Consider the following 21,619-nt stretch of genomic DNA (forward strand, 5'->3'; position numbering starts at 1 on the left):
CAGCTGAGGGGGTTCTGCGCTAAGCCTTGGATTTGGTCTTTCAGCAGCTCTCCTTGCCTCTTTATAAAAGGACTTTATTGAGTGTTCTGGGTTGCAGTGTCAGATCAGCATTGCTTTTGGAAGGATGGGGTTTGGCATGTCTCGTTTTCTGTAACTTCTCTGTTGGCTGACTGATGGAAGCGTTGCTTTCTGCAGAACTATTGGCACTCACAGTTACTGGTTTTCTTAGCTGAGGTTGATACCCGTCTGTTTCTACCAGGTGAAAAAGAGCATAGCATGCATAGCACATAGAGCATAACAGCATAGCACATAGAGCATAACAGCACAGCACATAGAGCGTAACATGCATAGCACATAGAGCTTAACTTTTATTTTCTTCCTGTCTCTCTCAAGTTGTGAAAACCCTCTTGCTCAGTGACTCAATGTGGTTATCTGTGGAGATCAAACTGTTGCACGTGCAGCATGGTTAGGACAGCTCGCCGACAGCCCTTTGTAGGCAGCAAGGCACTCTTTCTTCTGAAGCAGCTGAGCTGCTGGGGACAGGCCTGCAGTTTTGGCAGGGCTGTACCTGAGGTGCCTGGTGCTGTCTGTGTGTGGCCTCAGGTACCTTCCTGTGAACGACCTGGTGCTGAGCTTCCAAGGTTGCTTCTGGCCCAGGTCTGCAGCATCCTCATTGTAGAGAAGCACAAAGTGGCAGAGTGTCTTCAAAGGCAGCACCTTCTGTCCCTTGAGGCACTTGGTGAAGATCTCGAGAACCAGATCTGGAAGAGACCTGCAGTTACAAAGTGGACTGATGGCAACATGCACCCGAACTCACTATTCCTAAAAATAATATTTTTTTAAAGAAGGAGCCACTTATTTCTAATGAGACCATAGCTTTCTTGTGTCTGCGTTGGGTAGAATTTTCACTGCCTTTTCTATCAGCAACAAACTCGGCAGCAAGATCTCTTTATTCTGTATTTTGGAGCTACAAATGGTATCAACAGGAGCCTTTCCTGTGCCAAGCAGTGTTGTGATGTGATTGCTCATTACTGACCGCTCTGTGACTTCTTTGCTTACCGAGACTCTCGTGGATGATGATGGGGATGATGTCTCTCAAGACTTTGCAGTTGGTGTGCAATGCAGGGTTTGCGTTCATCTCCAGAAGCCAGACCTAGAAAAGGCGAATGGCAACCAGGAAATCAGGCTGGATCTCCTCAGAGCTGCAGTGATGCCATTTTATTGACTTAGTGAGCAGTGGAAGTGCAAGAGTACTTATAAATCCCAACACGATCCTCTAGCATGGAGTGCAGGTGAGGCAGCATTTTCACAAGGACTGGAGGAATCATTACATTTCATTACTTTAGAGTAATGCCACATATTATTTTATGTTTCAGGTTAGACTCCTGCTCTGTGGGTGTGCTAAGGCACTGCTCTGTCTCTTATCATGCCAGTTTCTATAGCGGTTTCAAGTTTTTTGAATAGCATGAAAGGAAGTTACAAGGAATCTAGTAGTCATGTCTTTGATTCGGGGTGGACATGGGGTCAAGACCAAGCAAACACAGCACCAAGCTCTCAATTAACCCCTGGCCTTGATTTCCTGGGTAAGCTTTGGATTTAGGTAGAAGCCATACAAGATATTTGCACACCAACACCCATTTCAGCTCTACTTTGACACGCTGAAGTCTGCAGCTCTGAGCTGTGGCACGTGATGGCCCAGTTGCAGGTCTGTGTGAAAGCAAACGGTTGAATTCAATGCAATTCTGTTTACTATTTCTTTTTCCTGCCATGAAACTCATCTGTTTGCTTCCTGCCTTTGCCATATGGTGCTGCATCTTGCAAAGACGACGTATAGGAACTATTTGATGTTTATTTCAGGAAGGATGTTTAATCATTCAACAGCCCCAAGCGAATTTTACTCCCTTTTAATTGATGTTTAAAAACACATACACTGCGGTCGTGCTTTTTTTGTTGTTTTTCTTTTCCTGAAGCAGCAGGGAGTTTGCCTGCAAGTAACTGAGAAATGTGGGTGGTAGGTTTTGGCAACAGGACAGCTTTCACTTTTGCACTTCATTTTGCTGAGAAGAAAATGCAACAAGAATTTTCACATTTGTTTCAGCACCGTATTTCAGAGAAGGTTTGTGAGTGAGGGTGCTGAAATGTCTGTGGGTTTTCCTTTTTTCTTTCCGGAGAGAAACTGCTGAGAAATAACCTGCTCTGCAGATGCCAACAGAGGGCACCTAAGTCACATTTATTTTTCTTGGCAAACTCCCTTATTTCTGAGCAAATTTCCTTTTTCCTATTAAAAGTGCAGAGGTTTTCTGCTGACAGACAAACTCAGTGAACCTTTGTAATTGTCTTGACTAGGTTTTGGTTTCTTCTCCTTCAAAACAAACAGGAGGAGGTGTTCACATCTATTATGCTGTCTGTCTCCTACACTCCCTATTATTGTACCGCAGTGTGTCACAGTTGTTTAAATGCTCTTAACCTCTTTTGTTCTGTTTCAGGAAGAACACAGAGAATAAAGTCAAGATCCAGCATATCGTGTCATTCATGGGGATTTCATGTAGGATTTGAGCACCTGAGCCTCCTCCCTGCATCTGGTAAGCCATTGGTAGCCAATGGGGTTCTGTTTTCTCTGGTTTTTGTCAGATTTCTCATGCTGATGACCTGCAGAGGCACTCCCAGCTCTGCAGCATCCATGTGGTGTCTGATAGTGCTGGGGCGAGGGAAAAGCTGCGTCATTCCAATCAAAGGGACCATCCCTACTTTAACAAGGGTTATCTTATTTTATAGGCACCTGTCACAAATTGGCCAATGGCTTATCTGTGTTCAGTCTGGTGATAGATAGCCGAATCCCTTTATGGCTGATAAAAAATTTAGGCATCTATCTTCCCAGCATTCCTTTGCAGAGCCCTTTGGCACAGCTGACGCAATGCTTTCTGAAGGCAGGTTCCTTGGGCACTTAAATGGCTGCGTCCTAAGCTGTGCATTAACTTTGGCATTTACAGTACAGCACAGGAAAACCCCAGAAACCAGAAAGGGGGGGTGTGTTAAAAAAAAGTAACAGTAAAATCACATCCATCATTCATGTTCTCTTTCCTCCTCTTCTCATCCTGCACATGAAGTTTGCAAAGCTCTGCTGTAAGCTGTGGTTTCTCTGCAGGCTCTGCTTTTGTGGTCCATGCTCCTAAGAACTGAGAGGCAGGAAAACACCTTCAAGAACTAGATTGCAATGCTGCAGGGCCTTCAGAAATTATCAGGAGTGATACTAGGGGGCACTTTTATCTCAGGAAAGTAAAGAAGAGGGAATAGCATGATGAGGCATAGAACCAAACACAAGGCCGTGCAAAATCAATGCAAAGCAAATTCTACACATCTCATCAAATAGGATGGCAGTCCCAACTGACCACATCACCACTAGGTGTCCTGAAATCCTCATCATGTCTTTTACAAAATACTTGTCAAGAGACACATTTTGTTTTTCTCTCCATATGTAAAATGCATGGGGTTGTAATGGTCTTTAATTACTGAAGTTTTTAACTGGCCAGGTAGGGATTGCCACAATAGAGTGATATTGGATCTTCCATTCTGCTTCAAGTTTGCACAGCCAGTGCTTTGCATGCCAACATTGCAAAAGACAATTGCTTCTGAAATTTGAGAAGCACCAGTTTCTGTGTCTTTCCCATTTGCTCCCCATTGCCATTGACTTCCCCATACAAAGGAGGCCATTGTCTGCGTGCCTTGCCCAGTGCTGCATACATTAATTCCATTCTTTCATTGGGTTTGCTGTTCCCACTGCACTTTGCTGGAATAAGTTTGAGTTCTTTTCTGCTTTAGCAACAGCAAAATCTGCCAGATGGCTTTCTGTTATGTTTAGACCAGGTGCTTGTGAAGGACTGCCTGCACTGAGAGCAGTCCAATCACTGCACTGAACATTTCCCTTTCTTCTGGCTTTCCTTCTCTGCGTTTCGTTCACTCTTCACGAGTGTGAGCTGTAATTCCATAGCAGGTTTTATAGCCTTGACAGGCTAACCTATTGCTAAATGGTAAACCTGCAGTGCATGTGGAGGTGCTGATGCTGACACCTGAATCGATAATGACTGATTCTGCAGGGTGGTGATGGCAAATTCATTCCTGGATTCTCAGCTTGTGTAAATCAGCATTCTTCGTGTGGCGTTACAGGCATTACAAACTGATTTATGCTGGCTGATTATCTGTCATGTTTGGTTTCTAGAGTGAAAAATATTGAATGGCATTAAAATTCCCTTACTTTCTCTGTGAACTGAGTAGATATTAAGATTCCTGTATTTCTCACTACTCCATTTTCCTGTGAAAATTCTGCACAGAGCAATTTCTGCTGCAGTTAAAGATTTTTCTTCCCCTCTTGAGCTGCTAATGCCAGGGTTTCTTTGTGCAGTACATGTACAGGCTGCATAGGTGCCATATCTGGATGTTGGACAATGCAACTGGAGAAAGAAATGAATCCTGCCCTTCATGGCCGGCTGAGTGAATGCTCTGTTTAATTTCTAGTGCCAGAGTCAATGTCAACCATCCTACACTGCTGGCATTAGACATCTGGCCAATATCATACTTAGTATTTGGCAATATTTTATTCATACCTTAAAGTTTTCATCAATCAAAAAGTCACAGCCAATGAGATCAAAGTAGCCCAGTTTACGATCCAGTTTGTGCTTGGCTGCCAGGAAGCACTGCAACATGATTTGCTGCATCCTTTTCTGAAAGATAGGGATCAGGGATAACTAATCATTGCCAATGCCAAGGGCACAGGAGTCACTGCAAGTCATTGGTCTCCTCTTGGCTTAGGGACACTTTTTCTTCCCCTCTAGACATGGATGGAGGCTGTATTTTGGAAACTGTATGTCTGTCCACTTTGAGTTGAAGGAAGCCCCCTCTCTTTATCAGCACTTTACCCATTTTATTAACCACTGAAATTAAACTCTGTCTTGACTTCTGTTTATCATCTGCAGGCAAATAGTTACCATGGGACCATCGATGCCTTCTCACTTGGTACATACGTCTCCTTGGGGACTCCCTTGAACTGGAGGTTTTTGTCCCTATTCCCATCACCCTAATTAGGCTAGGCAGACTAGCACACCACGAACTTGCTTGCACTCACAGTAAACACAGTGAAAACCCAGTCCTGTGGGAGGCCATTGGTTTTCCCAAACTTCTCATTAACGTAGCTGTTGAAATGCTCCATCTGCCAAACTGTCTCATCCTTCAGCTGGCCATAGAGGGAGTTCTTCTTCTGCACGTACTGCAAGGTGGGGAACAGAGCAAGGGGAGGATTAAAGAGTAACAGGAAACATGGATGGCAGACGTTCCTCTACCCTGCCTTGTTCCAGGGATGGAGCTGGGGAGAGCCAGGATCACGTTACTGACGTGGAGGGAAGCAGCAGCAGACCTAACCCTGAGCAGGTGCCTGTTCCTCTGTCTCATTAACCCCCAGGTCAGATGGAACTTATCACTGCTGGGTTAGGAAGGGAACGGGGGCAGAATCAACTGTGACTTGAAGCCTGGCCTCTTACCAACTGCTCCTGTAGATTTTGTTTCCCTCCTCCCAGATAATTCATGTTCTGCTGATAAACACCTGTCCTTTGTTTAATAGGGCTTGTGCCATGGGATCCTACCCGAGCACCTGAATTCCCATGTGGATAGCTCTCTACCTGAGCAAACAAACTATTCCAGGAAAACAAGCAGCATACTGATAATAGCATATATTGCAGGAAGCAACTATAATCTGCCGTGCTGAACTGTACTTGTACAGGAACCATAAAACTCCAACAAGAATTGAAGTGGGCTTGTCTGAAGCATATCTTGCCCTTAGATGTATTTTGCCAGTTCCCAAACACAGCATTATAGTGGGAGAGGGGCTTTAAGAGCAAACCATTTTTCTGTCTGATTCTCTAAATACTGGAGAGCCTCACAGGAAGGCAAAAAACTCAGGTAGATTTAAATCAGAAAGGCTTCCTAAGAAGTAGGATGGGAATATAAGCCAGAACAGTTTTGTTGCATAGACCTCATCTGAGAAGGAAGGGAAGCCAAGGCAGAGATTTAAGAATGATGGCTCCTGAAGAATGCATCTGCACCTTACACCATTATGATTATTATCACATTTAGCACAAGAGGAACATCCAAATCTTCAGCCAAGACTACGGTTGGTTGGTTCTAGGTAGGCCACAGGCAAAGGCTTCTTCTAAGGGACTCATAGTCTATGAGAGAATATTGGAGGAAAAATGGTCCAGGGACGGAAATGGTCAGCATAAAGAGAGAATTGGTCCATTGCAGAGAGTGAACCCCCTCCAGTAGGGAGTTGCCATGGTGCCATGGCTGACTGTAAGCCCACCACCATTTCTTGGGTGCATGGATTTTGCCTACACGAAGCATATTTTCAGCCTTTCAAAAGTCTCTTTTGCATCCCTTCCTTGTCAACTCCTCCGCTCTTCTTCTGAACTAAATGCAGAGTTTACCTGGTTGGTGAGATGAACAGTCAGATCATCAGATGTGGCATCGTAATTGCTACAGGTCAGCCGGACGTAGCCCTGGGCAAAAAACAACACATACGGTGCTGTGCAGGCAACGAGGAGGTAGGAACGGACATCAAACTTCTTCCCTTCCAGGAGCAGAGGTTGGCCAATGTACCTGTGAGGGTGTCAAGACGTGTCACCAACACGTAACTGTAAGACATAGCAGCTCAAAGCTCACACAAAACCCTGCAGCCAGTTGGTTTTGCACCGTAGAACAAAGCTGTTTGTCCTTCTTTCAGGTGCAGATGGAGCCCAGAGGAGCAGCCAGAACATCTGGGAATGGACTAGAGGCATAGTGCTGAGTCTTTGGAGTGGAAGGTAAGTAAAGGTTTACTAATATTTGCTGGGGAATAGACATAGTTTATGTCAGAGCGCAAAGAGCCCTTCACGTGGCACCACTGCTTTTACGGCCACAGCGACGTCATGCTCTACAAAGAACCTGGATGGTTCTTTCATTCCTTCAAGGAACGCAAAAGCAAACAATCCAAATCCAGGGTTCTATTGACTGCTAGCCACTGATGGAGGTCGAGGCTTCCATAGCAATGGGGCAGATTTTGGAAGATCTTTGAGAGGTTTGATTAAATTGTGCGGAATGGATTGAACAGCTGCACGGTTTGTAAAATGCCTGCTTTGTCTAAGAAGGTGGGATAGTACCTAGTTTAAATAACTTTGCACGAGGCTTTTGTCATGCACGGAACAGTAGCACCTGGCCTTTTGAAGTCACCCTTAAATTTCCAGACAAAGGTAAACAAATCTTTCTGATGGCAAAGATCCACCCTGAAATGACTGAAGTGTGGATACAAGACAGACTAACCAGAGAAATAGCATCTCCCACTAAACAAATTCTTATAGGTTGATGATGTGGTGTAAACACATGAAATACCGATGGAACAATATAATAAACGGAGGCTTAATGGCTTAATTAAGCACGCTACTCATCCATTTGCCAGGCTTCAATGTCTACCTTTGCACTATTCTTGTCTGGGGAGCCCCACAGGGCACCCTCTTACTGGGTAGGTCTCTCTCAGAGCTGCAGAGCTTGGCTTGCAGGGTGGTGACAGCATCGGGATTTTTCAGCAGGAAAATTCCTCGCCCTTGGTTAGAGCAACTCGGTTTGCAGATCCAAATCTCCTCTTCTGCAGAGAGAATGAGTCTGTTACAGCGAGGCGTGGGGTGTGAAACGCTCCAGTCAGTGGGCTTTGTGTGTACATCATCGATAGACACAGCTCGTATCAAGGAGTATCACTCCGTATATATTCATGGACTTAGGGGACAGACAGCTATTTAAGCTGGTTGCTACCTTGATTAAGCCAACTCACCTTTGCAAAGCTCAAAAAAGGCATTTCTCTCTTCTTTTAAGTCCAGGCGAAAAGATTCTGGAAAGAATTCTTCCATCTTCAGTAACCTACAAAAGAATCAGATACAGGCTGAAAACCCTGTCTGGCACATTCATTCCTCTGGGGAAATGATTTTTCTAGACAATAAGAAAAAATCCCCTATCCTTTGTGCCCTCTTTTTTTTAAGCACTCTCTCTTTTGCTTGGCATGTGCTTCTGCTCAAGGTGCAATGAGGTGAGAGTTCTTACTTGGGATTAGAGCTCCTGTTGATCTTCTTCATCACTCGCTCTTGCTCTCGCAGGCAGGACAAAAGCCCAGTCTTGCTGGTGAGGACACTGTTGTTGGGAATCTGGTAGAGCAGCTGCTCGCCTGTACGAGGAGAAAAGAAAGCTTGCCCTCGTTGTCTCACGCAGCAGAACCTGGAGGATGATGCTGATCTGGGCGCTGCTGACTCTCACCAATTTACTTGAAGGCAGTAGCAGGGGGTGCCTGTGTATGTGGGGCACTCTCTGTATGTATGCAAAACCTTGACCAGGCTGGTGAGGTGCCAGCTGCTGCTGTGCAGCAGAACAGTGTCAGCCCTATTGCTGCCTGCGAGCTCCAACCCACAGAGGGAGGGCTGCATTTCAAAAGTGATTAGGATGCTTTGTGCGCAGTTCATTTCAATGGTATCTTTTCTCCCCAAGCCATTCTCTTGTCTAAAACCCTTTCTTTAATCACCATGGCAATCCAGCTCCAATATCCCCACTGAGGTCTGCCAAGAAGTTGAGGTTACCTGTTTCTCCTACCCCGCAGGTGACCTCTGCCCTGGGAGCCACAAGTCCAGCATTCTCTCCTTTTTCCCACTGCCCTCTCCCACTCGAGGCCCACTGGCACCTCTACCTTCTTTGAAATGGTAATAGGTCTCTCGGCACTTGATCTCACACCATTTCAGTGCGTAATCCTGTCTTCTGTTGTCATAGATACGCTGCCAGCCTCTGCTCTGGCAATAGATGCTCACACTGCGTATGGAAAACAAAATAGCAAAATAGCCTCCTTTCCAGCAATGAAGTTAGCTCACATCCCCTGAACTCCCAACACTTTCCCTGGGAGTTTGACCTAACGCCCCCAAGAACCCCTGGGTGGGGAATAAGGGGGGAAACATTAATTAGAGTGGCTGCAAGTGGACCTGCTGCTCTGAACTCACGACCGAGAGTGCTCAGGATGCTGTAATTCTGCAGTGCTAATGAGAACTTGTACCTTCTCAGCAGGGTTGTTTCAGTTAGGATGCAAATGGTACCCGCAGAATAGGAATGTTGTGCATTATGGTCCAGTGTCATTAAGGTGCCTCTCTGCTGAGTGCAGGAAGAGATGACAGATAGCAATAGGAAAAGCGTGTGGGCAAAGCTTGGAAAAGTAGCAAGGAATGTGCTGCTAACAATAGAGATTCTGTGGTGCTTGCTGGTGGCAACATCTAGAGAAGAATGTCAATATACTGGAAAGAAGTCAGGAAGTAGAAGATGGAACTGCTGATCTGACTATTTTTCTTGGGCATAAATGTCTTATTTTTGCTTTTAGTGCATTTAGGGCAACGAACGGTCAATCGACTGCAGTGGTGCCTAGAGCTTGCGATGATGCTGGCAGATTTGCTACGTGGAACCCGGAGAACTCCCATTAAATAAGTAGGAGTGTTCAGTTTCTTGCTTAAAGGTAACAGCTACTTTACTATAGTTGGTCTTCCATTAAGCACTTTCCATTGGAATTGTTCTTAAACTATTCTTGGAATGTGTCATTCTGACAATACATAAAGTCAAAAGGAAATGTTTCTATGCTGATGGATGATGCAGTGCAATTTCATGTATGGTCATATACTGCTGAGGACCTACTTACAGTCCTGCTCCATTAGATCCACTGACATAAAAATATGGTCCTGATGCCATTGGAACTTGTCGTATCAGTTCTTCTGGCTGCTTTTCTTGAGGGTTTGCCTTACCACTCATTCTGTTCTCATGAGGCCTGGCTTTGTCAAGCTTCACTTCAGAGGTAGGAGAAATATTTTCAAGGGGTTTACCTGAAAAAGGTATAAACTGTGTGCCAGAATGCTGTAAGTTGGTGGCCAGCACTTTGGCCAGGTACAGAAAACATAACCTTCTCGATCATGGTATCAACTCAGACCTATAAGACTTAGAACACCTAATGGTTAAAAATGAGGGCACAAGATTTACCTCTGTCGGCGGATAAGGATGATGCCTGCTGTTGGTGACGGCCCTGTCGCGTGGCTCTGGTCTTCCTCTTCCTCTTGGGTGGCACAGAGGCCATTGCAGAGCGTGGGCTGCAAGAGGAAAGATCCTGGTCTGCACTTGGGGTTGGAACTACATGATCCTTGAGGTCCCTTCCAACCCGGGTGATTCTGTGATTCTGTGTGTGATTCTGTGTGTGAGGGGTCCTTGTCTTTGCTCTGTTGATCCATCTCCCCATGTCTGGCAGATTATTTTTCCCCTTATTTTGTTATTGATGTTAACTGGGAATGTCTCCAGCTTCTGCCTACAGCTTTTGGGTGGCTTTGAGCTGCAGGTTCAGGCTGCGGGTGCAACTTGCAGCTCTAGGGCTCAGTGTTCGGCTTTGGGATAAATGACAGGAAGCTTTGAAGCTTGAAAACCCATTTTTTGGTCTTTGCAATTGTTGTGAAAGCAGCAAACGAGTTGTTCCTTGTGGAGACAGAAGCCACAACCCAGGAAAGCTGTTGGATGCAGGGTTGGCAACTGTTTGACACAAGGACAGGTGTAAAAAGTGCTGCACGGGGATCAGGGAGCCATTCTGCACAGCCCCACCTTGCTGCCTTTCAGCCCCTTCCCACAGGGGCCAAACCCACACCCTGTGCTACCAAAAATAGTGGAAATTCTAACCTGCGCTCAGCGGTTTCTAAGTATTTTAGGAGAGCTTTAATTGCTCCCTGTCCTTTCTTCAGCTTGGAGGAGGTGCACTTGACTTCTGGACAGGTCGTAAGCAGCTTGGGAAGCACAAAAGAGTCCTGGGATGGAACAGGTTCTGGAGTGGAGCGCAGGTGGCCTGTTGGCATTGATGGAGGGGTGGTGGGGCCCCATGGGCAGCTCAGACACCCACGCTGCTCCACCATCCCGCAGCCTTCGGTGCTACAAACACAGCCCAGCTCCTAGCAACAGCTGCCTGGTGAGGGGTTCTGCTGCTGGAATGCCTGGAGGGTTCTACAGATACGCGGAGCAGCATGCGCTGTTTAATTTGTCAGGACTTAAATCAAATTATCAAAGCTGCCAGCAGGGCAAAATCAGTGCTCTAAATCCTCCTAAGGCCTTTCGCTTCCGTAGCGAACGGAGGCAAATCCTTCTGCAAACTTCTAAAGAGCTGACATTTCTCCCCAGGGACTGCCAAGAATTGGTCACTGATTCCCTGTGGAAGTTGTACTCTGTCACCCAGCTGCAGCCTCCAGTAAGTGGGGATTAATGGGATGCAAAGGGAAGGAGGAGGAGAGAAAGGCAGGAAGAGAGGAGTCCTGCAGTCCCACATCATCCCAAAACTCTTCGAGGAGTCTGGGGATGCTGGGATAAGTAAAGAAAAGCAACCATTCCGTGGTTTTGGCTTCTTCTCCGAGTCCTAACCAAACACAGTTGCCAGTTTTATGGTGGAATGACCTGTTTTTGTGACTTTGGCAAATCCCTGTTACCACAGGAGTGTCTCCTGCCTTACGTTTTTGTTTTATTAACTTGTGAATTGTCTGAGTGCAGTGAAAAGTGGCTGACACAATGGGGCCCTTGATTATTTTTTTTGGGGGGGGCAGCTGCTGTGTGCCACCAAACCAGCAATAATAACAGCATTTGGCACTTGCAGAGCCTCAGCTAACAGCATCAAGACAGAAAGGCCAATTTAAGTAGCCTTAAACTCCTCTCTGTCCTTCAGATGTAGGAGCAAAGAATAACTGCTTGTTGTGACCTCAGCTAGAGCAGGGTTGGCACCAGCAGAGAGAGCCACGCGAGGTCTGCACTGAATGCAGGCAACAGCTCTGCTCTTGGGCTCCCATCGAACAGCAGTGCCACAGAAAGCAAAAAACCAAGAGAGAGGCAAGGAAAAAAGAAGTATTTCCATGTAAGGATAGCTCTCCTTGCCTCAGTAAGAAAGGGGTGAATAAAAAGGGTGGCAGGTGGGGTTTGGCTCAGCGTCAGCCCCTCTCCAGGCAGTGTGAATACACTGGCACTCGTCCTGGTGTCACTGCGACCTTCGGGAACGTTCTCTGTATTTTCCTGCTCATGCACACAATGCCTCTGGAGCTCCCGCAGAGCAGGGCAGGGTCCTGTCCTGGCTGTCTCTTCCACCTTCCTGTATTCCTTCTGGCATCCAACCCAGCTCAGTCACCCAGGGAGCAATGTGCAGCAGGAGGGTGGACGTGTTGCAATGCTTCCAACCATCGTTACACCCTCTAGGAAATGTTGCCTCACTGTTGGAAGGGAGAGGCTGCAATGAAGGAGGCTCTGAACTGAGAGGTTATAACCAGAGGAACCTGGAGGATTTATTTATGCTCTGTATTTTGTGAGATTAACGCAGATGATTTTAAATGCACTTTGGAGGCCTGTTTTCCTGCTCTTTGCTGTTTGGACCAGAGTGCTAACCATAGTGCAGGGGGAGTTGTGGCTGCTGCTTTGGGCAAGCTGGAGGCATTCAGCCCTGCTGTCGCTCAGCCTGCAGGAATGCAATGCCTCCAAAATCTGCTGAGTTTTGCACAACTTGCCCAATCGGCTTAAACGCCAGAAATGACAGCCAAAGTGACTGCATAATCCTCTGTGATGGTGGAAAACCACTCTTAAAAATTAATGTGCAATAGAAAAGAACGTGTGTCGCTGGCACAGGTACGGTTATAGCTATGCTAAGACTGCACATGTTTAATTCAAGGCAGTTCTTCTGCCAAAGGAGTTTCTGTGCCGTGATTTGCTACATAAACAGCATTTCAGTCCTTGGTTTTGGGAATCAGGTTTCTGGAAACTCTATGGGCACCACATGAAGGACAGGGAACCCATCCTGGCAAGTGCAGAGCTTGGAGGTTTTGCATCTTCCTCTATTACCACCCAATGGCTGGATCTGCCAGAGTGCACGATGCACAAACATGGCAGTGAGTAGTCACACTTGTCATAGACCCATAGATTGGCATGGATTGGAAGGGATCTTGCAGATCATTCAGTTCCAACCCTCTGCTGTGGGCTTTTCTTGCTATAAATGGATGCAACCTGAGGGTGGAAAGCTACAGCTAGTTGAGGAGGGAAGGCTTGGAGCTCCCCTGGCTCCTGGTTGTGGTGTGCAGGCCTGAGGCTGTCTTGCTGGGAAGGTGCTGAGCCGTGGGATCAGGCTCTATTGGGGTGATCTCCTGCCTTTGGAGCTGCCAGTGCACTGCTGTGTGCACCGAGCGCTCTTTGCCACTGCATGCTGATGGTCAGAATAGCAAACAACGTTTGGGAGGCTGTTGCCCCCCAAGCTCTTGTACACAAAACAATTCCCAGAGTATCCATAGAGCCAAGATGTGGTTGATCTGTATGGTCTTTATTGTTGGTTTTTTTTTTTCCTCCTAATGTTTCATTGCTATTTTCAAGCAGTAGCGGTGCTTTGCCAAGGAGCTACAGAACCATCAGGAAAGGAGAAGCCAACGTGAGGTGTAAGAAATGCATACAACTCTTCCAAGCTTTGGTCCTCTCACCTGTATGATGGAAAGGTATTTCTGTATTGTAGACTTTCACAATAATGAATAATTGTGAACTACTGTGACGTGTTTATTAAATATTGCATCCTTGTGCCACCCACCCCAAACCAAAGCACAGGTGAGGCTGTGCCCTGCCTTGCTCCCAGCTCCCAGCACAGCAGGCATGTGGGCTGCAGACTTGGGGGAATTAATGATTAACCCCAGACTGAATTCTTAGCAGAGCTGTGGAGGTAGAAGAAGACAATCCAAGCTCTCGTGCTGAATGAGAACTCATTTTGTGTAGGTGAATTCTCTGCACAGCACTTCCAGATTTATCACAGCATTAGGTTGATGGTTGGAATTAATAACCTTAAGGGTTTTTTTTTTTCCAGTCTAAATGGTTCTATAGTTCCATAGCAGGGCTATGGAACTGAGAGTTCCACTGAGAGTTGGATGACCTTAGTGTTTTTTTCCAACATTTTCCAACATCTATGATTCCATGACTGCTGGGCACCTGCAGTCTTGCTTGAGAGCAGCAGCAAAGGCGCGAGCTCAGTGGTTCAGAAGGGGACAGATTCTACAACTGTGGGGAAAGGAAGTTGGCTCAAAGCCTAGGGAACCTTCCCTGGGTTTCAGCTGGCTTTGTGTTGGTGTTCTGAGAAAACTGGGGATACTTCCTAGAAAATGTACCTTTCTCTTCTGCTTTATTGCTATTGCTTTGTGTTTGTGCTGACCCATTCCTGACATCGTGCTCTTGTTCTGACTCAGAGCTGTGATTTAAGAAGGGACAGGTGGCTCCAGCCAAATCCAGCCCCTGAGGTGTGGCAGCGGCAGAAAGAAAGGTGGGAAAGAAGGAAAGCAAACAGCTCTTGTGTGTGACTTTGGCCAATTACTTGCTGGTAGGCGTCAAGGAAGAGAGGGCACAGTCTGCTCACCTTTTCCACAAATAGACTGAGGGTTCCACCTGAGCACCTTCCAGCCATTTCCCTCCAGCTTCCACCCAGATAAACACGAATTCCTTTCCTGTTTCCCTGGCTTTTCCCATTTATTGGCATGACCTTTCCTGAGCTCAGCATCCGAGGCAGGTCCTGCAACCTACCCTGGTCCCCAGGCTTGCAGAAGACCTGCCAGATCCTTTGTGGGAAGACCGCAGGGAGCCCACTGCACTTTTTTTTCCAGTTGGCCGTGCTGTGGATGCTCTTTGCTGCTGCAGGTGCTTGGCTGCAAGTGGCACACAAAATCCACTTGTGTTGGAGCTCTCTCTGTGTAGCAGATGGCTTTGTGAAGAACAAAGCAGAGGGCTGCTTGCAATGAAGGAGAAGTGTGCTTTGCTGAGGGCAGGATGTTCGCTCTGCAGCTCAGGGGAACCAGCTGGTAACGCTGCAGACCCTCTGCGTTTGGTGGCCATGGAACAAAAGTGACACCAGGCTGCATGTAAGCCCTGTGAATGTTCTGCTTGAACAAAAGCAGGAGTGGTGCAGGCAGGAGGAACAGCTCTTCGCTTTTCTGCCCACTGCACTCTGCTAACACACCTACTTTCTGCTCTGCACCACTGCTGACAGTGTTGCTGCCTCGAACCAACGTATTATCCCAGTGATACAGAAACACAGCGTTGACCTCGTTCCAGGGCCAGCCTCCAGCACTTCCTACCTCCCAGAAAGGCCACAGAACCACTGAAAGCCTGAGGCTTGGTGACACTGCTATGTGCCAGGGATAGGAGCCTTTGTGAGCGCAGCCTTTGTTCTGTGCCACACAACAAAGCCCAGTATCGATCAGCCTTTTACCTGCCACCTGTTCACCCTGCCTGCCTTACATTGTGCCAGAAGAAAAACCAGGAAACAGCAGCAGGCAGTAACTCACAGAAACCAGTGGGAGCTGGAGGAACCCATCACAGGAGCACAGTGCTGGTTTCCTGCCAGGAGAGATGACTTCCAGAATTCCTACAGAATTCAAGATGGACAGCATTTCAAGATGGAAAAAAAGCCCTTAAAGCGGAGTGTTGGGGCAACCTGATTGCTGTTGGCTCCGTGTCAGCCTGGTTATTTCTCTCTCTGCCTTGTGAAGCTCTTCAAACCCTGACAGGGCCCCATCTGTTGCTGTGAGTTCCTTGCAAAGCGGGCTACAAAAGTAGTTGCTTCACACCATCAGACAGGGCCAAATTTTCATGCATGTTGTCAATCACCACTTGCACAAACCACAAGGACCATCCCACGGGCCGTGCTGAGAGCTATTTATATTTTCTCACCACGGAGAGCATTTATTCAGCATAGCTGGTCATTTGGAACTGCTCACCCTGCCTCTTGCAGCTTCAGATGAGGAAGATCCCCTTGTTATGCATCTTGATAAGATGCTCAGTTAGCCCCCATCAGCTCAGCTGGACATGTTGATGGGCACGGTGGGCTCAGCTGGTCACTAAACAGCAATAAAAGGCCAAAGGGAGCGGATAGCCTCCATGTGGAATGGCTGTGGGTTTCATGAGTAGCTGTTCACCTCTGAGCTGGGAGAAAAATGACTTTCAGCATCTATTTCCACCAACCCGGGAGCTCCCAACTTCTCGGTTGCTGTTAGGTAAGAGTTAAACACGTGCTGGCTCCTTTTGTTGAGCGTTCTACTGCAGTCAGCTCAAGCTTCCTCTTGTCTTCTGCCTGTTGTCTGTATTTACAGGCAGTGCCTTTGTTTCCAGGAGTTCTAGAGCCCTGATTCCAAGCCCTGTTTTAAGGAGATAAAGGCCGAGGAGGAGGCAGCGAGCTGAGCGCTGTGTTTTTAACTTTGTGTCCCACTTTTGTTCATGGCTCCCTATAGCCAGAGCTTTTTCTCGCATGCTGCAAGTGTTTATTGAAAGGGTAGACTCACAGTCATCAAATAGCAGATAGTGAATAATGAGTTAGGCTCGCACACAGAAATCCAAACGGGTTTGTTTAAAGTGGTGTTTGGTATGCAAATAAAATTAGCAATCCAAATGAGGCTGCTTCTCTCCCCAGAGTGTTTGCTCAGCCTCTCCCCAGTGTTGGCTTCCAATTGCAGGGATCCAGGTAATGGTTTAACGCAGCCCATTAAGTGATTTGCCTTCAGACACTGAGATTAAAGGGGAACCTTTCTCCATATCAGACCCTTTGGTCCCTCCAGACCCACCCTGTGTGCCCTGCTGGCCCCAGGGGCACAGTGAATTTAGGAGTAGTTTTGATCCTGTGTGCTACCTGGTTTGGGGAAAAAAAACACCGTTGTCTTGAAAAAGGCAGATAGTTTGGTGAAAGTGCGTTATTTCTTGAGGAAGTTGTGCTTGAATCCACTTGAGTTGAGCGAAACAATCGTATCATGCACTTGGAGTTTCTGTAGTGTAAAAGTCCTGAACTTTGCTCCCGAATCAGTTCGGATTGCAGCCGTTGTGCCAAGAGGTGCTCGTTAAATTTACAGCCCTGGCAGCTCACCCCACCCACCTGAAATAAACTGACAAAGGGAAAAGAAAAGTGCTTCTCCCAGCAGAGCTCCTAAAGGGGGCATGGAGCATTAATGGCACCGGGCATCCAAACAGCATCCTGCAGGGAGCCTGGGGCTGCTCCTGGCTTCTGAAATGCCCGTGTGTCCTACCGAGAGCAGTGCTTGGTGTTGGTTGGGCTTTCCCCGTGCTGATGGTTGCTAGGAGCTGTTTTTAACGAACTGAACTTTTTTTTTATTGCTCCATGATGAGTCACCGAGTATTTAGCAGAGTTCAAGCTGTTTTTCCAGTTAAATGTTTTGATTCATGCAAAATGTTGGGGTAATTAACGCTTTTTCTTTGCCTTTTCTCAGCTGCCTTTTAGAAATCCCTGTTTTACTTTCACTTGCTTTTAAAATCCTTAATTACAAGGAGGGGAAAGGAGATGCAGAACTTTCTTTTAAGCGCACGCATTGCCATGGCAGTACGTTAAACATTAATGTTGGTAAGTTAAAGCCAAATGAGACGCCTGAATACTTGGAGTCTACAACAAAGTCTCTTGGTTCTTTCCTCCTGCCGTTGTCTGAACAAGTTATTTGCTGTGTGTGTCTGAGTTTTCCCAATGTAGCATGCAGGTAATACTCGGCAGTTTGATTGCAATGTGTGCAGTGTGTTGGCCTGGTGAGATGAAGGGCATTCTGCATGGCCTTGTGACAGCAAGCACAGCCTGCTCTTGAGCCCTTCTTCACGGTGATGAGCAGCACCAGGAAGCATCACCAATGCATATGCATTGGTGGGAGGGAAGCACAATTCTGTATTGTTTCCAAATAAGCCTTTTATTAAACGTAGAGTTTAAAAACACAGCGTAACTTCTAAGGCATTGAAAGAGCAAGTTCAGTAGCACGTAGGATATGCGCCTGCATTTATGTGATAGCAGCCAGTGAAACTTTTATTCCTACTTCTGTGCAGAAAATCTTGGAGTGTTTATCCACACGTGTGGATTCTAATGATAAAAAAACTCATCATTGTGGTTACAGTAATTAGTAACATAAATATGTGAACGGAGCATTAAGGACTGTAGCTGTATCTTCATTCTCTTTGAGAACGTGTTGTCCATCGTCATACCTTTGAAACCACCTAACCAGGACATTGTGTTGTTTGGTTTTTGTTACTGCCAACTTACCAAGAACCCATTTTGTGAAGAGGGAGGTAGTTCTTCTTTTCAGTTCTTTTAAAGATACCCAGCCAAGGGCAGTGCTGCTGAAATCGGGCTTGTTTCATTTCAAGGAAAATGCCTGAACTCCAAAAGGACGCTTGAGCACCAGAGAGAAACAGAAACGGGATCCTCGATAAGAAACTCCAACTCCTCTGAAATGTAGAGGTGTTGGATGAGGAGTGCACGCAGAGGAAAGGAAAACAAAGAGTCCAGCAGCTGCAGATCAGGAATAGCACTGCAAGTGTATAAAACTGTCTTGAGGAGACGCTGAGATATATCAAAGGAAGCAACAAGTTCCTGTGAAAGAGCTGTGCTGTGGAGAGGGCTATCACTCGTACCCTGCAAAATGAGACTTGCCAGCATGAGTCACGGTAAGCAGGACAGAGATACCATCTGCACTGTCTGAGCAGTTTGGGGTAAGGAGATTTCCTAATGGCAAATTCCTGACCATTGAGTGAGACTGGGCTGACTGAGAGAGCTGTGCCATCCTCGTTGTCGTGCCTCAGAGTGCTGCTCAGGTGAGGCTGGGAGTGCATCCTGCTGTGCTGCTCTGAAATGCTGCTGCTGGCACGGCTTATGGCTGCTCTCATTGGGGGCAGAGCGAATTTTGGCTGGAGGAGAACCAGAGCACCCTTCAGGAAGCTCACCTTATAGCTTAACCGCATCCCAAACAGAAGATGTGCTGAACTGAGGGCTTTGCAGACCCCTTTTTTAACGGCACTTTTAGGAAGCACTTTTCTATCGGCATTAAAATTAAGTAACCCTTATCTGAAGTACCACGACGGACTGATCTGTCATGGAGTTTTGCTCATTTAACAAATGATTTCCTAACAGAAGCAGCCACTTAAACAGAGTGTGAAGTCAGATGGCAAAACGGCCTGAAGTCACCCAGAGAAATGTCTGAAGCACCTCCTGGTGTTTTCTGTGCTGAGTCTGGGAGCGCTCAGCCCAGCTGTGCTCACTGTGTCCTCAAGCAATGCTCTCACAGGTTGTCCTTCCTGGAGAACGGCTTTTCTCAGTGCTCCAGGGTTGGTGCAGCTCTGCCCATCGCCTTTCAGAGAGACCTGATAACGGGTCCAAAAGTCACCAACGTACAGTTAGCTGTACAGGAGCCTGCCCTGCCTGCCTGCCCGCCCTGCCTGCGTGCTGACTGCATGCTCTTTGACTTTCCTCCTCTCCCTGCACGTTGTTACAGCACACCTTGGCTGTGAGCAGAAGCAGTGCGTGTGGGTGAGCCTCCAGCCCAGGCACCAAACCTCCTTGGTTCTTCTGACCAAAGCAAGCTTTTCTCTCCGTGTTTCTCTCCATGCGAAGACTTTTGCCGATGCGATTGACGGCATTACCAGACAGTATTAGACAGAAATAGCTAGATCTAACTTTGCCTGGTAAGACAGCAATCAGCAGGCGCTCAAGCTAAAGGAAACCAACGTGAGAGCACTTCTTCCAGCTCCAGGGCTAAAGTGATGGGGCGGGGAAAGGCTGAGGGCCTCTCCCGTAGACACATCAGTAACCAGTAAATATTTAACTTGAAGTACAGGCAGTACAATCGTGAGAACACAACTGTTTGCAGTTCTCTGGCATGACAACTAAAAAATACTGTACAGTACTTGCTGAACTTACCGCCGGCTGCATCCTCCACATCCACGTTGCTGTGAGGCGCTCACCATCCCCGTGTCCTGCAGCTCTGTCAGCCAGCAGGGATGCAGATGTGGTTCAGCTGCACCACACAGCTGTGCTCTCATCGATATTAAACCCCCCGACGGAGTTCAGCCTAATGCAGGCCGGGTCTTAGCTCTTCCACTGCAGTGAGCATCAGTGCTGCCCATGGAATCGCTCTGCTGTGGAACTGAGCTAAGCAAACTGAACGTTGGTGGGAGATGGGGAGGGAGGGGAAGATATTGAGGCCGAGGGGATTTCGCTGGGTTGCTCCTGACTCCCATGACTCACTGTTCTTGCCTAGATAAGGCTGAGCGGACGCTTTCCTAAGCATAAATCAGCCCGGGGGAGGGCAAGGGAATTTCCTTGGTTCCATTCCTTTTTTATTAACTTAAGGTGACATCCCTGTGCATGCCAGGGATGCCCAATTATTGTTATCATCTTTTTTTTTTAATCCATCCAAGGTTAGCATCCATATTGAGTTTCTAGAAGAGAAGATGGATGGGACTTGGGTGTGTGTTCCAATTCATCTTATTTAAATGCTTGTTAAAAGCTAATTTGCAGAACCACTCAAATTTCACACCATTTCCTCAATCCCTTGTGAGCCAGTTAATAAGTCACACAGAGGCTAATCACCAAAGAATGCTCCTCTGCTCCCTCCTGCTCTCGTTTTCCTGAGAACTGCAACGTGCAAAGGCAAGAGCAGCTCTGTGGGAGCTGCCTTTGGTTTGTTTTTCTGCTGTTCCTGTATTACATGGCAGTTTTTGTATGGCATTGCACTGGACAGGGTTGGAAAGGCATGGAAAGGAAAGGTTGGAGAGTTTTTCGCTTGCGTGCCTCTGGGCTGCTGTACCTGTTTTATCCAGGAGGGAGGGAGGGGATTAGCACTAAGCTGAGGATGAGGAAAAGGTTTCAGTGCTGTGATTCCAGCATAGAGCAGTCCTGTGAGCCTATGTAAAGCACTGGGGGGAGAAGCACGGTCCAAGCTTGTGTGTGATGTTGCCCTATGTTTCTTACAGAAGGGAGCTGAAAACCAGTGGGTGCAATTCTGAAAAACCAGCATGAGGTCTGTGCACTGTCCCACAGCAGAGCAGGTCCCCAGGAACCCCAGCATTTGAGAGGCACCAACCATCCTTGTGAAAAGGTGAGTGTCAGCTCATACAGTGCCCTGTTAATGAGGCCCGATGTGAATTCTTATTCTCTGAAGGTCGACCATGCTCCAATTTTCATCCAGATTTGAGTTATATCAAAGTTACTGGTTTGTTAACTCTACTGCTCTAGATAATCCTCTTCCAAAGGAAATCAGTGCTTTAAATGTGAAAGGATCATATGGGATATGATCCTGAGGTCTGGGCAGCTCCAGACTTTAGACTCACCTTCTCTCTGTGTTGAGTGCAGACTGAATTTCATTTTTGAGTGGGCCCAGTCATACTGGTACAACTAAGGGTGTCAAGGCAGGACCCAAGCAGAGATACGAGGCTGCACATCAGCACATGTTCTTGCAGTACCATTAACTCACATTTGCTGTGACATGTGTTCATGTCCCTCTGCTTGGTTAGGTAGAGCAGGGTAAGCATTCAGTTCCTTGCCTGGGTTAAATTGCTTTGTTTCTTAATGGGATGATTAGAGTGATTAACCCACCTGCTCCATATGCTGCCAGCGCTGCCTGTATGGGGGCAGGTTAGAAGGTTGAAAGTTCACAGGCTGTTCAGCCGTGGAAGTAATTGAACTGTAATTGGGAAGAACGACCTTTACCACCAGCGTCCTGCCCTGAGCACCTCTCACAGC

At 47.0% G+C, this 21,619-nt stretch overlaps 1 protein-coding gene across 2 annotated transcripts; it reads right to left on the minus strand.

Annotated features, from left to right (window-relative positions):
- Nucleotides 1–63: 63 nt before the first annotated feature.
- TTLL10 (tubulin tyrosine ligase like 10) lies at nt 64–20,030 on the minus strand. 2 transcript variants are annotated; one of them, XM_048967429.1, is made up of 12 exons: nt 19,796–20,030; nt 10,072–10,178; nt 9,737–9,917; nt 8,750–8,868; nt 8,116–8,236; nt 7,850–7,935; nt 7,495–7,666; nt 6,474–6,645; nt 5,120–5,260; nt 4,602–4,718; nt 1,060–1,153; nt 64–761 (listed from the first exon to the last, which is right to left on the minus strand). In XM_048967429.1, exons 1-12 carry the CDS (start codon nt 19,915–19,917, stop codon nt 442–444), a joined length of 1,752 nt encoding a protein of 583 aa, XP_048823386.1. In that variant the 5' UTR covers nt 19,918–20,030; the 3' UTR covers nt 64–441. The 2 variants fall into 2 exon arrangements, with proteins under 2 accessions (XP_048823386.1, XP_048823388.1); XM_048967431.1 differs by lacking the exon at nt 4,602–4,718.
- Between the last annotated feature and the right edge of the window lie 1,589 nt (nt 20,031–21,619).

This window comes from Lagopus muta, chromosome 21 (assembly GCF_023343835.1).
Source record: "Lagopus muta isolate bLagMut1 chromosome 21, bLagMut1 primary, whole genome shotgun sequence".
Taxonomy (NCBI): domain Eukaryota; kingdom Metazoa; phylum Chordata; class Aves; order Galliformes; family Phasianidae; genus Lagopus; species Lagopus muta.

Coding starts and splice junctions, on each gene's coding strand:
- TTLL10 (XM_048967429.1), bottom strand. CDS start 19,917: ATGAGAGCACAGCTGTGTGGTGCAGCTGAACCACATCTGCATCCCTGC. Junction 7,936..8,115: donor AACAGGAGCTCTAATCCCAA/GTAAGAACTCTC, acceptor ATTCTTTTGTAG/GTTACTGAAGATGGAAGAAT. Junction 4,719..5,119: donor GGGTTTTCACTGTGTTTACT/GTGAGTGCAAGC, acceptor CCTATCTTTCAG/AAAAGGATGCAGCAAATCAT.